Source organism: Zonotrichia leucophrys, chromosome 28 (assembly GCF_028769735.1).
Source record: "Zonotrichia leucophrys gambelii isolate GWCS_2022_RI chromosome 28, RI_Zleu_2.0, whole genome shotgun sequence".
Classification (NCBI taxonomy): Eukaryota; Metazoa; Chordata; class Aves; order Passeriformes; family Passerellidae; genus Zonotrichia; species Zonotrichia leucophrys.
Window position 1 is genome coordinate 2,738,132 of NC_088197.1, and position 14,944 is coordinate 2,753,075.

The window sequence follows — 14,944 nt, forward strand, 5'->3', positions numbered from 1 at the left end:
GGCAAATAGACATTTTTTAACATTTTTATCCCACCATCTTTGGCTTACAACAGATCTTTCATTTCTGCCTGACATGAAGAGCCCCTGGGCAGGCCAGTGGTGACCAGCAGGTCGCTGTGCCTCAGTCCCTTTGTCTGGACACTGAATTGCACCTTGAGTTTACCCTATTTAAAATACTTTGCATTGCTTTTCCAGGTAAAGAATCCCTGCAGTTGTGCCAGGGACACGACAGAGTGTGGATGAGGGGAGGGCTGGTCAGTGGAACCGTGGCTGTGCTGCTGTGATTCAGCCCCTGACGTTGTTTGAGGTTTCCCTGTTGGACAGGGTAAGGCTGGCAGCCTGATTCGAGCAGAGGAAGCAGGATGAGCTGGGATGGTACCTGTGCAGCAATAACTACATCTTGGCATTTGCAGACTATTTAAATGCTGAGATGAAAGGCTCTGCTTAAGTGGGGATGCTTTCTCTGTCATCAGCACAGCAGATGTGTGTCTGCACAGCACAGGAGCTGTTGATTCAGCCCATTGACGTATCAGAGCCACAGTCATGGGACAGCATTTCCCCCATTTCTGTCCTTTTTTCCCAATCCATGCTGCTGCCTCCAGCTGGCAAGTGCAGAGAGACTTGGAACCCCACTCATTGACTGCTTCAGGAAGTAAGGGCAGTTAAGGAATGGAAATAAACAACAAAAGTATGCATTCTCTGTTTGCAAATTAACCTGCTTTATGAGTGTAGACTTTGCATAAAACAGACAGAGCCAAACATCACCTGGACAGCTCGGGCTGTGTGGAATTTTTACTGGGACTGTAACAGCAACCTGCTCTTGCTTACTCACTTCTGTTCTCATTGCCTTTCATGTAATAATGATATCAGCTTACGCATTGGCACATGAGGATTAAAGGCTACAGATTTATTATCTTTCCTTAAAATACTATTTTTAGTTTCTAATTACTGATTAAGAACATCAGGGTGCAACCTTTCCAGCATCTTTCCCATACATTCACTGCTACATATTCATCATGCTACAGTGCACTTGGTTTGCAATCAGATAAACCAACAGGAGCAATGTGGGCGCTTAGAAACTAAGCCAACACCTGCTTACTCTTTTTTTTTTTTTTTCTAATAGCTGCAATGCAGGCTCTTCTTTTATTCCTGATTCAAGAAGCTACTAAAATCACCAGTTTGGTATATTAAATATTGGCAACAGTCACATTTCTTCCTCTTCACTACAGATGTTTTATGGTTTGGTTAAAATAGCTTGGAAATAAGCAGGGATAAGTGCTATGAACTGTGACAATCACAGACATGGGGGTTCAGATCTGAATCCTCCTGAGAAAATAAGTACAGAGAGACTTGCCATAGAGTGCATCCATCTGTTTGACCATACAAAGACTTATTTGTTTTGGTTTGATCCATTCCTTACTTAAATCATGGAATGGTTTGGGTTGGAAGGGACCTTGGGGACCATCTCGTTCTACACCTGCCATGGCAGGGACACCTCCCACTGTCCCAGGCTGCTCCCAGCCCTGCCCAGCCTGGCCTTGGGCACTGCCAGGGATCCAGGGGCAGCCCCAGCTGCTCTGGGAAATCCATTCCAGGGATGGATTCCACAATTCCTGATTCCCAATCTCCCATCCAGCCCTGCCCTGTGGCAGTGGGAGCCATTCCCTGTGTCCTGTCCCTGCAGGCCTTGTCCAAAGTCTGCTGCTCTGTCCTACAGATGCCTCCACATCAAACCATCCTAAGAGTACCAAGTTCCCACCAGATCCTCCTGCAGATCAGTGCTGCTCAGCACTGGCAGCCCATCCCTGGAGCAGGAGCCACATTTGCACAAACAGGTGGGGACAATGACTTTGTGAAGCAGCTTCAATGTTGACATCCCTGTACTGTCACAAGTGTCTGTGGAGAGAGAACCCAGCTCAGCTCCCAACCACCAACACGTGGAGCTGCTGAGAGCTTCACACCTTGAGAAGCAACATATCTTTTTTTCTATATACTAGAACACATGGGTTGGTTTTAGCCATACAAATTAAAGTTCCTCAGCAATTAACCAGCTTTGGAATAGTCAAGGAACACAAACTTTGTGCCCAAAAGGAGCTTTGGACTCACCAAGAAGGTTCATTGGTACCAATTCATGGAGCTGCTGAGAGCTTCACACCTTGAGAACCAACACATCTTTTTTTCTATATACTGGAACACATGGGTGGGTTTCAGGCTGTGTGTCTTAAACCATACAAATTAAAGTTCCTCATTAATTAACCAGCTTTGGAATAGTCAAGGAGCCCAAACTTTGTGCCCAAAAGGAGCTTTGGAGCAGCTGACTCACCAAGAAGGTTCATTGGTACCAATTCTGGTTTAAGAACTAAACTGCTTAAAACCAGTTCAGGAGCCAAAGCCACACAGGAGCCTGGGGCTGAGCTGAGGGCACAATTCCCCCTTTCTGCTCCACCAGTTCACTGTGGCCTTCTCTTAACAACAAGTTGCAACTGCCTGGGTGAAGAGTTACCCCATGGCTGGGGTTGCTCTGTGTTTATTGATTTGCCAGGCCCTTTTCCTGCTCACACATTTCTCACCAGGCAATTTGCACGTTTTGCAGCCTCCTGCCCTTTGAAGATGCAGCAGAAGCCAACAACAGCCAAGTCTCTGCATCACTGGCAGGATGTTGCTGTGAAGGTTTACAGGATTGACTTCTCAGTGACTAAGCCCAACACTGAGAGCACAGGAGAGCTGACCTTGGAAAATTATCTCATCCTGTTTAGAGTCACACAAAACCCTCGGCCAAAGCTTTTAATATAAAATATTTCACGTCATGGATTGACAGAGTTCCTTTCTTACCCTTCCTTCCGTCCACACCAAATCCGATAAGTGACTTCTGTCAGGGAGAAGGCTCAGAGGATGGAGATCCGGTCACTTTATGTGCTGAGGACAGAATTCTCAGCTTTTTACTGTTGGAACAGGAAACACTGTCAGATCCTTCTGGAGAATTCTATTGTTACATGAGCAAATACAAATTTTGGCCAGGGTGAAAATGGCAGAGGGCATCTCTCTGCTACATGCAGGTCAAAGACCCTGGAGATGAAGGATGGAAATTCCAGCTCTTCATGGCCAACTGCAGCACTGCCTCATTTTAGCTTTTTTTTTTTTTTGTCCAGTTTCTGCTTTTGTGAGTTTGATTTTTGGGTGTCACAGAGGCAGATGCAATATTCAACTTAATTTTAATTCCTTGTAAGAATATTTTCGTTCTAATTCAGCATCAAAGTTTTCAGCTTGAACAAACCAAAGTACTGTCAGCGTTCCCAACCTGGGTCTGGCGAGCAGGGCCCAGATGTGAGACAGCCAGACAGATGTGACCTCCATCCTTCCCTACAGCCTCCCTGCTCACCTCAGGCAGCCCCAGGTGTGTTTGGCACAACCTCCTGCCAGGCTCCCTGCTCTCCATCAGCCACCCTGTGCCGGGCAGTGACCACAGCACGGCCACAGGCACCCCAGCCCCTCCTTCCTCGGTTATTCCTTGACACTAATGCCTGTTTTTGTTGATCCAGAGTCTAATTTGGAGGGAGCACCAGGGTTCCCAAGCCCTGCTGTGTGCTCTGCACTGCTCAGGGTTTGTGTTTTGGACGAGTCAGAACTCCCAGTTCCCGTTTGATAACCGGTTTGTTCTGTCGCTGGGAGACACGCCCTCCCTCTGTAAATGTTACAAATCAGGCGTATCTGATCCATTATTCACTAACTGCTGCTGCTTCCCAGTTCCAGCTCCTATTAGAGGGAGAGCTGATGCCAGAAATGTCACGGTGGCATCATGTGACAGGTGGTATTGATTTAGTGCCGTTGGGTTTAATGTCACTCCCGTTCAGTGGGACACAAGTGCTCCCAGATTCCCAGCAGTGGGGCAGGTCAGGACAGGAGCTCCCAGCCAGCCCCATGCCAGGCCCTGGCACTCGGGAATTACATTGGGAATTCTGCTGCAGACTGTGACATTTCAGTATCTGCTCCGAGCTGCTCTAGCACTGCCATTACAGTTTTTGTGATTGGATTCACAGAATGGTTTGGGTTGGAAGGATCTTTAAGCCCATTCCATCCCACCCCTGCCATGGGCAGGGACACCTTCCACTATCCCAGGCTGCTCCAAGCCCCGTCCAGCCTGGCCTGGAACACCTCCAGCAATGGGGCAGCCACAGCTCCCTGTGCCAGGGCCTCACCACCCTCACAGGGAACAATTCCTTTGTAAAATAAACTAAATCGTAACTAGAAATCACAAGACTCAATTCTGAGCTTTCATGGCAGGTTTACAGCAGACAATGAGGTGACACTGGGTGTCACACAGGGAACAGTCAGAGCAGAACCTGCTCTGCCCACTCCCTCCTTTTCACTCTCCATGGGATATTCCCTTTTGGCAGGACAGCTGCTCACAGCCCCTCAGGCTGCAAAGAAAAGCCAAGGGAGCACGTGCCCAAAACCTGGCACTGCCCAGCCACAGGAGCCATGGCATTCTGCTCCTGCCATTCCTGTGAAGGATCCTTCCAGCCCATCCCATCTGTGCTGAGGACGCTGCTGAACACTGAGCACTGTGACACAGCCTCTGCCACCAAGGGTGTTTGCCAGAAAAGCTCAGACTGACCCAGAGTCACTGCTGCAGACTCTGAACCTCTGCATCCACTGGCCTGACGTGACCCAAGCCTCCAAAAGGGTTTTGGTTTAATTTTCCTTGCTCTCTCAAAGCAGGTAGTCTGCCAAGAAACCAAGCAAGGCCCAACCCTGTGCCTGATAAACATCTGCCCATCTGGATTTCCCAAGCTTTTGGGAAAGTTAAGCAACTCTCACAGAAGGCCATTTCTATACATATTCTAGATGTATTATTCTGCACAGAGCCCTGTGCCACGAAATGGAGCTGAGGGCTGGAGCAGCAGAGCATCCACCACCCCCCACAGGTCAGTCAAAAATAAAAACTGTCATTCATCTGGGAAATGTCACAAAGCCCTGAGTCATTGTTTATTCTAAATAGCACCGGCTCCCATCTTCAAAGTGGTGTTGAATGACTGCAATTGCTAAATGAACTCGAGAAAAGCAAAGACAACAACCCAGCCTTTGTGTGCAGGCCAGGGATCCGTTGGGCTGGGAGGAGAAGGGAACATTTTTCCACCTGGGAGAGAAGCCCCAGGAAGCAGAGGCTCAGTGCTCAACGGCTGCTGGAGATAACAAAAAGTGTTCAGGGTTCACTCCTGGTGCTCATTCAACACAACAAACACCCATGAAATGTCAATGGGCAAAGTTAAGTGGTTTCTGAACTCACTCCATGCAGGCTTCTTTGTAAATCAATATCTGTGACTTGGAGTAGAGGATGTTTTCTTGGAGACAAGCTATCACTAGCAGCTCCCTTTCATGTCTTTCCAATCAAAAATTTCCTAATTTATAAGTGCCAAAAAGTTACAGGCAATCCATTTTGCTGATAGCAAAAGTCAGCTTTAAACTTGTCTGCAGTGATGCACCAAATCTTTTGTAAAATAGGAAAAAAATAATTTATTTCAAGTAATAAAGAGGACAGTGTTATGGACAATGAAGCATTAATGTTGCATCCCAAAATCTCACACACAAAAACCATTCCAGCATCACACTCAGCCTCTAAGAGAAGAGCTTGGCACTGAAATGCCTGCAGGGAAAGTAGTGAACAATCAGAATTGAAAAAATAATTTGGTGACACAGCATTGACTAATGAAGCACAGTGAAATGTCAACCATTACATACAGATGAAGGAAAACAACTGGGAAAAGCAGAAATGTCCATAAATTGACTGCTACAACTATAAATTTCTCTAAATTCAAGGTAAGTAGAACAGGAGTACATTGCAGATATCTGAGTACCTGGAATTAAAAGCTGTTACTTCACAATATAATTATCCATTTGATAATCCATGAGTGAGTGGCATACTACATTGTGCTGTCACACAAACCCTGCTTTACTACAGTCTCCAAGTTTTTCTAGCAGCAGCAGTGTTTGAAAAATATGAGTTTCTTTTTTCTCTGTTTTATTTTAGTGAACTCTTAAGACAACAGGGATAATTTGCTGAAAAAGAAAAGCTGAATATTTTAAAATTATTATTTCCATCTTGAAGACACCACCTTCCTTTGCCCTCATCTTGCAGCACAAGCATGTTTGCACAGGTGAGGTCTGTGCCACCTGCAGCACTGTGTGTACACCTGGAAGGTGGCAGGGTCACGGCGTTTCCTTCATGGAACAGCACCAACACCACAATGAGAAGTGAGAACATTTGCACACACAAAAGGGAGGCAAACACTGCACAGAAAGCAGCTCCAGTCCTGTAGTAATCTCAGCTGGAGATGATGGTGAAGTCCCAAGTCCCAAATACCCATCTGGGCAAACTGTGAGCCTGAGAAGAGTTTTACCTGTTGGTCCTCTGAATCTGAGCCAAGCAAGCACCTGAACAGCAGAATTCTCTTTCTACACTGCAGCTGTGTATGTACAGAACTGAAATTAAATATCCTGTTGGCAGCAAGCTCCTAGGTCAGTACAGAAAAGCTGTGAACACAGGAAAGAATGTAAGACTTCAACTGTTATTTAACTTTGTATTGACTAAATGCCTTTTAGGAGCCATAACATTTGTCACAAACACATTAAAAATGTATTTATCCACTGAAGAACTTGTTAGCAGCTCAGTGTAAATTCTCATCCTTACCTCCCAGGTTGACTGTTGTTGCAAGAGGCAACAAGAGTCACCAAGTAAACAAGAATGGAAGTGTGGAAAGCCTTCCTCAGGAAAGCCTTCCTCCACTGGGAGATGCAAGGCAGGCCTTGCACAGCCTCTAAGACTGTGACAGTTCTCACACCAGCTGAGCTTTCCCACTGCACTACAGCCAGCTTTAAGTAAAATAAAATTTTCATTTCAGTTTGGGGAAAATCCTGATGAAGAGAATCATGCTGATGAATATAAAACAAACTACAATTAGCATTATCCACAGCAGCCAGTTGACAGATTTCTTGGCGTGCTGTTCCAGGCGGTCGGATTCATCCTTGAGCTTCTCGAAGTTCTGGTCTGCCATCCTGAGGGAGTGTGACAGTGTCTGTGGAGCAAAGAGAGCAAACAGGGTCAGCCTCACAGCTCTGGCAGCTTCCCCCAACACAGAAAAGATTCAGCTGCAGATCCACTCTGATCCCACCAGGAATCAAGCTGCAGGATTTCACACATCAGCACTTGAACCTTGTGGGTTGCAAAACTTGAGGGGCCACAGCTCAACGTGCACTACCTGGTTGTCCTGTTTGATCACGTTCTGGGCAGCCAGGGTGTTGTTTTTGAGGCTGCGAGCCAAGCTGAGCATTTCCTCAGCCAGCTTCTCCTGCATGTCCTGGTGATGCTGCAGCACAGCATCCAGCTCCACTGCCGACTGCTTCTCGTCTGATGGGAGGCCTCTGCAAGAGCACCAGGGGAAAAAAGGGATTTACATTTCCTTGTGGGTTGATCTCACAGGTTTTCCTCAGGTTTTACATCTCTACAAGACAACAAAGCCCATTGAGTCAACTGAAGCCATTGTATTTTGGTCTCTATAAGCAGACACTTTACCCAATTTAAAGCAAATCAGGGATTTAAAGGTCATTGGGAAAACAGTTCCCAAAACCCTGAGCACTGGAATGAGAAATTCTGACTTACTTTCGCCTCCTTATGTTCAACTCCTCAGAATCTGGAAAAAAAATAAAAAGTGCTTAGCATGTTATAAATTCTCATGCAATCACAGACTGAAAAAACAAGTCTCCTCTAAGGGATTTTTGGATATCCAAATCCTACTTAGCCTCTACCCCAAGGAATATGGGTGGCAAATGCCTACCTGCTTTCTGCAGGGAAAAGAGGACACAGAACATCAAAAGAGGGGAAAAACCCCAGCTGAATCACATCCCTGAGGGCAGGGTTTCAGCCCGTGTGTCTCGGTGTTCTTTCAGGACACGTTAGATTGGCCCAGCTCCAGCCGCTCTAACAGTAGCCATGGAAACCTCAAATTAATTCCTCCCAGTTCCCTACGTGAATAACATGGCTGTGTATTCCAGAGGAACTGAACAACACCTACTCAAAGCACCCAGGATCACATGGTTTGCTCAGAGCAGAAGGGAACAGGCACAAAATAAATTGCCCCTGCTAATTCTGTAATTAGAATGTCTGTTTCTGCATGAATGCTACAAAAAGAGCTTCCTGCAAGTCCCTGCCACCATTGATAACAACGCTTCTGCTTTCATCTGTCAGGGGTTTTGTTTTTAAAATCTGTTGTCTTGAAAAGAAGTGAGGCACTAAATTAAAAGTACACTTGGGGAAATACTGAATACCTGACCTCCCTCTTCCCCTCTCTGTAATACACAGTTGGAGGAACCAACAGATTGAACTCACCATCAGCAGCCAGGGGGTCCTGGGGGAGGAGAAAGAGAACCAAAAGAGCAGATTACAAAGGGTCAGTGATAAAGGACAGGCCTGGCAGAGTGCCCGTGCCCAGGATTTAGAGATAAAGAGGTGCCTCCCCACCCAGCCTGGGACACTTGTGAGGCAGCTGCACACAAGCAGGACAGCCTGTAAAGAAGCAGTGAACATACTGTGCCGAGCAGCTCGCTCCTCATCTGGCCCGTGCAGCGCGCCTTGGTCTGCAGGTGCACGGTTTTGGTGGCCGGGGTTCTCTCCTTGGCTGTGGTCGGGGTGCGCCCCGGGGCCAGGAACTGGTTGGCCAGAGCCTTTTCTGTGGATGAAGACTGGGAGTGGGGAAAAGCAGTCATGGATGTGACACTGTGCAGTGTGAGGCAGCTGGGGTGTGACCCACAGGGACGGGGGTGCAATCCCACAGCTGCTCCCCTGTTGTAGTGTGTTTTTATACTTTGTAATATTTTGTAATTAGTTTTGGGTTTCTATCCCACTCTCTAATTAGTATTGTTTTTGTATCCCACAGCTGCTTCCCTGTTGTAGTGTGTTTTTATACTTTGTAATAGTTTTGTTTTTGTATCCCCGTATTTTTCCCAAATTGTTTACCCCAGATTGTATCCCCTCCCTCTACCCGTGTAATCCCTTCCCTTCCCCAAATCCCCACCCTGGCTCTCTGTCACTCACTCAGCATCCCATCCTCTCCATCTAGAACTTTCAGTCTAGGACATCAAGTGATCAGCCAGAGGCCAGAGGTCAACCCCCCAAGTGTTTCTCCTAAATATCCATTTCCTAGTATTCACACCTTAATTTATCTTATTGGTCAGTAAAATGTTATCTACTTTAGGTTTCCAGCTCCCTTTAAATGTAACCTTGGCACCTCTCCCGGGGCTATCAGCAGGAGCCCCCTGAGGTGTGGGAGCTCCCAATTAGGATTAATCCCTGCTAAGAGTCGGCTCCTTTATCCTCTACCAATGTCTCTTTTCAAGCTGAACTAGTAAATCTTACCAATTTTTCAGCTTCTAGGAGTCCCTTTAGGAAGTCCACTTTGCGAGAGTATTCATTCAGCAGTTCAGGGGCTGGCTTGCTGTTGGAATGGAAAGATAACAACATCAAAATCACAAGTTATCAGCGTTTTCTAGTGTTCTACTTTCCAAGTGAAATAATAACAAAAAGCCACATGGTTTTTCAAAGAAGCAGAAATAGCCTCAGGTTGGGAATACACTTGTAAATCCTCTGCAAATCACCTTTTCCAAAGCAGGGAGGGCTCAAGGAATATGTATTTCCACAGGGAAGACACACTGCTGTAGTGATTGTGAGCTATGGCTGACTTACAGGTAAGAGATTATTGAATCACGGTGTCATTAATGGAAAAGACCTCCAAGATCACCAGATCCAACCTCCCACTGAATCCCCCCATTCCCACTAAACCATATTGCAAAGTGCCACATCTGCTTTCTTTTTTAACACTTCCAGGGATAGTGACTCCATCACTTCCCTGGGCAGCTTTTTCCAGTGTTTAACCACTTTCACTGAAGGAATTTTTCCTGGTGTCCAACCTAAACCTCCCCCTGGCACAAACCCACAACAGGCACCCAGGGGCTAGGGCGCTCACCTGGACTGCTTCTTCAGCTCCCGGAGCATGTCCTCCAGAGCACCCACATACTGAGGGCAAAAACAAGATTTTAAGTGACAGCATTAAGGAGAAATCCCCTGTCCGGCAAAGGCTGTGGGTGTAACACCACAGCGCTCCCGTCTCGGTTACTGAGGGGCCGGACGCGGTGCTGCGGGGCAGAGGGGCGGGCGGGGCGCGGCGGCCTCACCTTCTCCAGCCGCCACTCCTCGGGGTCCCGCCGCTCCGCCGCCAGCGCCTCGCACCGGCTCAGGAGCCGAATCAAGTTCAGCTCCAGCCGCGTCGCCGCCATGGTGGCACCGGAACTCCCCTCAGCGCCGGGCGCCATCTTGGGGCGGAGCGCGGGGAGGGGCGGGAAGCGCCGGGCGGGCCGTGACCGCCCCGGTTTATTTAAAAAACCCAGAAACCTCCCCCAAATCTAAGGAGTGCACACGAGCATGGAGAGGCAGCTGCGGCTCGGGGCAGCGCTGTGGCCGAGCTGAGCTCTTCCCTCACTCCAAGATGGTGCAGGCCGTGAGGGGCCGGGGCATGGCCGTGGGCTCAAGGCGCTGCTGTGGGATGGCAGCTCGCCCTCAGGTGTGTCCCCGAACAGAGGTGAGGCGGCTCGCACAGCACACCCAGCATTTGCTCCAGGAGCACCAAAACCCTCCCCTGTGACACCACAGCAGCGTCAGAGCTTCCCTTTCCCCCGTCTTTATTCGCTACTTAATAAAAACAGTACCCCGAGTAAAGGCTTCCTTCGGACTAAATTACTTGTTAGACAGACATCGATCAACTACCACATGTATTTTTTAAAAGTGCAATGTTTTAATAAACGTTTTTATACATGTTGGTCTCAATTAAGGCTATTACCAGCTCTGTAAACCATAGAGAAAATTGTCATAAAACCATACAAAACATTAAGGCAACACACATTGACCTAAACTGACTGTTGGTCCCGTGAGAACCCATTGTAAGGCAAATGGAAAAGGCACAGCAGCGGAATGGGGGGGCTTGGTTCCTGTACACTCGATCCATGTTATTCAACATGATGCTTTACCTTCTTTGCAAGGTTTTAATTTAAAGTGGAGAATATTTGCTTTAAACAACCTTGCTTAACCCTTACAGTACTGTACATTTCTGGGCTGCCTTCCCCGCAGCCCCTTAAAAGACCATGAACAAGCTCACAGCCCTCAAAGGGTTAAAGCCAAAGCTGTGGTCAACTTCAAGAAGAGTCCAGAGCGCTGAAGAATTTCACTTCTCCACACAGGGAATGTGAGAGTAGGGGTCTGAGAACCTGCGCTTGAGTTTTGCTGTGGGTTCGTATTCATCCCCGAGTTCCTGAGCGTGGGCCAGTGCAGACCCTTGTGCAATGTACACCGAGTGGATGCTGTCAGTCCGCCTGGCTGGCTGCTCCCTCCGCTGCACCCTCTGACACTCTTCCTCAGAGAAAGCCTCGTCCTGGGATTCTGTACATTTGAACATCCCGGGAGGAAGTTTTATGTTTGCTGTTGGCATCACTGGAGTTCGACGGGGCACTTTAATCTTGGACAGTGTTAAGGAGTATCTGCGCCTTGAAGCCAGGGGTGCAGAGTAAGAATCTGAAGAGGTTTGCGGGAGAGAAGGCACTTTGCAAATGTCTTTGGCAGGCACGCTGGAGCTCTGAGCACAGCAGTCTAATCCAATAATTGCTTTAAAGAAAGAAGATACTTAGAGACTGATAGCAGGCCTAAAATGTAACTCAATACGAGCCACTGTGACCAGATAATGCTTGGTCACTTGGCTGTATGCAATGAAAGATGTAGAATAAAAAAAAGCACTTACTACCTTAATACTGACCTTCGGTATCCACCCGGCCTGGTTTGTCCTCCAGCAGGCTCTCTGTGCTCGCAGAGGTCTCCGAGTCCACGTTTTCCTCGTCAGAGCCTCGCTGGTCGAGCTCAGGTAAGCGGTAAGTGATGTCCTCCCTGCACCAAACACAGGCTGCAGCACCTCTGACACCAGCACCTTCACCCAGCTCGTGTTCAGAGCTAAAGCATGGAGCCATTAACTATTAATGCTCATGGTGCTCTCTCTCAGCTAATGCTTTGTATTTTCATTTTCCCCCTCATCAAGGCCTTACAGAACAGAGTTAGATAATTTTGGACAAAAGGTATCCTGCTTTACCTCCATGCAAAGGGCATGGCCTGACCAGGTAAAGGGGACTTACTTTTCTTCTTTTATTGACTGTATGCGATCGATGAGAATCTCCTTCTCCCGGTTGGCTTCAGAAACATCCTCCTCTTCGTGCACAGAGTCCAGCTCTGAGGTGCCACTGTCACTTCCTTTGACCTGAGAACTTTTACTCTGCAAGACAGATTCACATTAACACTTGTCAGTCACAAGCAGCTACACCCACTTGCAAGTTTCAGAGTGGAAGACAAATGAGTGGGTCAAAGGAGAGGCTGATGGAATTGATGAAGAGCTGTTAGTTACCCACACAAATGTTTCAAAAAGTAAGAAAATTTCCTATTCACCTGATATCCAGGATTTTGTTACCTTTTTTTGAGCTGTGAGGCTCAGCTTAGTTTTAGTAGTCACTTAATGAGTAATATTATGACATCCAATGTAAGTTACACACAGTGTTTATAAAATATCAGGTGATGACAGAAGAGCCCAGCAGCCCTGCATGCAGTCTGGGGAGGAAGTTGCACCAGTACATGCAGTCCTGATTGTTCAAGAGTGTTTAAAACTGAGTTACAACCTGTGTAAGTATTTTAGTCATGCAAGAGTACCACAAGAAACACCCATGCACTGGAGCCAGGCAGTTGTACATACCAGCTTCCCCTCATAAGGGGAAGAGAACCCAAGTTTTATAGGCCAGAGCTAGGGAGAGATGGAGACCAAATTCACTATATGCAGCCTCTGATCAGACACAGTTTGGTTTGTATTAATCAGTACAACGAAAACAAAGAGTAAGTGTATTTTCCCTCCTAGAATCCAGCATGTTTTTGCACCCCAGCCAACTCTGGAGTGAAGGAACTCTTTTGCCATATCAGACACTCAATCTTAGCTCCACTGACAGAATTACATAGGAATAGATTTTGACCAGTACAAAACAGATTCCCACCCCTGCACCCTTCATTTATCAGAACTTCAGTGCAGCTGAATATGAGCTCCTACCTACAGCTTTGGGCAGTTGCTTTTTTCTAGCTGATTTTTGACTCACTGAATGGATGGACAGGAGAAGTAGCACTCCCTCCCCAAGAAGTTGGTGGAAGTTTTATTTGGAATTTTTATTTATTTTGGAAGTTTTATTTCAACACTTACCGTGTTCTGCCGAAGCAACGAGAGCCGTCGGAAAGCAAAGCTCTCTGCTGCTTCCAGCTGATTGATTTCTTCCATTTTTATCTTGTACTTCCTTATCTGCTCCTTTATGAGCATCTCTACACACCTGTGAGAAAGGCAAGGTGTTATTGAGCTGCCTCATACCCTGAAGGCTGTGAAACAGCCATGGTGGGGTGGGATGCTGCTCCTGGCTGGGGGTGTTTGTCACACACACGTGGCTGGAGTGTCACACAGTGTCCCAGCCCACCCCTCACAGCAGCACTGCATGGAAACAGGTGAGAGTCCAACACAGCAGGCACAGCAGGACAGGTAATGGTGACAGGCAATGGCACATGTTCCTCCTGGGATCACCAGAGCCTCCCATGCTGGCTGGACACAGTGGTGAGCACACACACATGACCACAGCTGCCTCTACCTGCTGTCCCTGGGCTGGCACAGGCTGGCAGAGACACAGCGAGCCTGCAACTGCCCTTCTCCAGCTCTATGGCCCCAGGGTCAGTAAGAAGTTACAAAAAGCTGCCATTTTTCAAACTCTGTTTCCACTGGAGGCAGAGGTAAGGCCAGTGAGGATGGTGAGGGGCTCTCACAGCCAGAGTTACTGGAGGGTGAGGAGAACAGAGAGGGTCAAGGACAGAACCTTCTTCAATTCAAAGAACAAAGAGATCATCAGGGGTTCTAAGTATGCAGGAAACAGCTTAATTCTATATCATATTGTAAGTATTTTTTTATACTTACAGATTTTTATACTTATAGATTCTCTTGATGTAAAACACAAACACAGGTTTGTGTTTTACATCAAGAGAATCTATTTTTTGGGGGGCTTGTACCCTAATTATCTATTTTGCTTGTATCTCAGCAAAATAGATAATTAGGGTCCAAGCCTCCCAAAAAATAGATTCTCTTGATGTAAAACACAAACCTGATAGTAAAGACTTATAGATCATGCTACTTCATGCTTAGTAAAACAGAGACAGGTGGAAGGTCTGAGAGGGGTGTATGAGCTGGCAGCACTGGCAGAGCCAGAATTCAACAACTCCTGAACCTCAGCATCTCAGCGTGATACGAATCAAGTTGTAGCAAATCCAGCTAGTGGTGCTGACCTTCCATCCCATTCCAAAACACTGCTTCTCAGCAGCTGCCAAAACTTACATGGTTGTTTTTGAGACATCCTTCATGCTGGTCAAGGGGTCAGAGGTATCGGGACAGCGCAAGAGGCACGGAGCAAACACGATGGCCAAGGCGTTGGGGGACATGCGGTTCACGTCTTCTATCAAAGACACTCTGGAATGCAACGTCCAGGAAAAGAGATTTTAACCTTGCTGGAATACAAACACCCGTGCCAGAGTTCCCAAATGACATAAGGAGGACTCTTGGACACTCAGTATGTACAGCAGCCCAAAGAAGCTTTACAATTATTTCATACCTTCTACTATCAGGAAGTCACCCAGGCTAAGCCAGTCTGGCAGCTTCTCAAAAGTATGTTGGTGATTCAGCATCTTCTCTTCAAAAACCCCTTTTGCCCATGCTCAGAGGGCTGCTTGGAAATCCCCAGGTTTCTTGGGTAAGAGCAGCCCTTTCCCAGCACCATTTATCCCTGCTCCTGG

General features: G+C 47.2%; 2 protein-coding genes across 13 annotated transcripts in view; both read right to left on the reverse strand.

Moving 5' to 3' along the window:
• Window positions 1–4,953: 4,953 nt before the first annotated feature.
• USE1 (unconventional SNARE in the ER 1) lies at window positions 4,954–10,394 on the reverse strand. The gene is made up of 8 exons (XM_064733975.1): window positions 10,225–10,394; window positions 10,017–10,066; window positions 9,410–9,488; window positions 8,584–8,736; window positions 8,384–8,402; window positions 7,658–7,688; window positions 7,257–7,419; window positions 4,954–7,073 (listed from the first exon to the last, which is right to left on the reverse strand). Exons 1-8 carry the CDS (start codon window positions 10,360–10,362, stop codon window positions 6,891–6,893), a joined length of 816 nt encoding a protein of 271 aa, XP_064590045.1. The 5' UTR covers window positions 10,363–10,394; the 3' UTR covers window positions 4,954–6,890.
• Window positions 10,395–10,821: 427 nt separating this feature from the next.
• Window positions 10,822–14,944, reverse strand: part of MYO9B (myosin IXB) — a 56,125-nt gene continuing 52,002 nt past the window's right edge. For 6 of the 12 annotated variants that reach the window (XM_064733969.1, XM_064733973.1, XM_064733966.1 and 3 more), the window contains 6 exons: window positions 14,490–14,621; window positions 13,323–13,446; window positions 12,831–12,878; window positions 12,223–12,359; window positions 11,853–11,980; window positions 10,822–11,704 (listed from right to left, as the gene is read on the reverse strand). In XM_064733969.1, the coding sequence (XP_064590039.1) occupies window positions 11,268–11,704; window positions 11,853–11,980; window positions 12,223–12,359; window positions 12,831–12,878; window positions 13,323–13,446; window positions 14,490–14,621 (1,006 nt within the window). In that variant the 3' untranslated portion in view covers window positions 10,822–11,267. Of the gene's footprint in view, window positions 11,705–11,840; window positions 11,981–12,222; window positions 12,360–12,830; window positions 12,879–13,322; window positions 13,447–13,755; window positions 13,939–14,489; window positions 14,622–14,944 lie in introns of those variants that run through there. The other 6 variants (XM_064733974.1, XM_064733972.1, XM_064733970.1 and 3 more) reach the window with 3 other exon arrangements.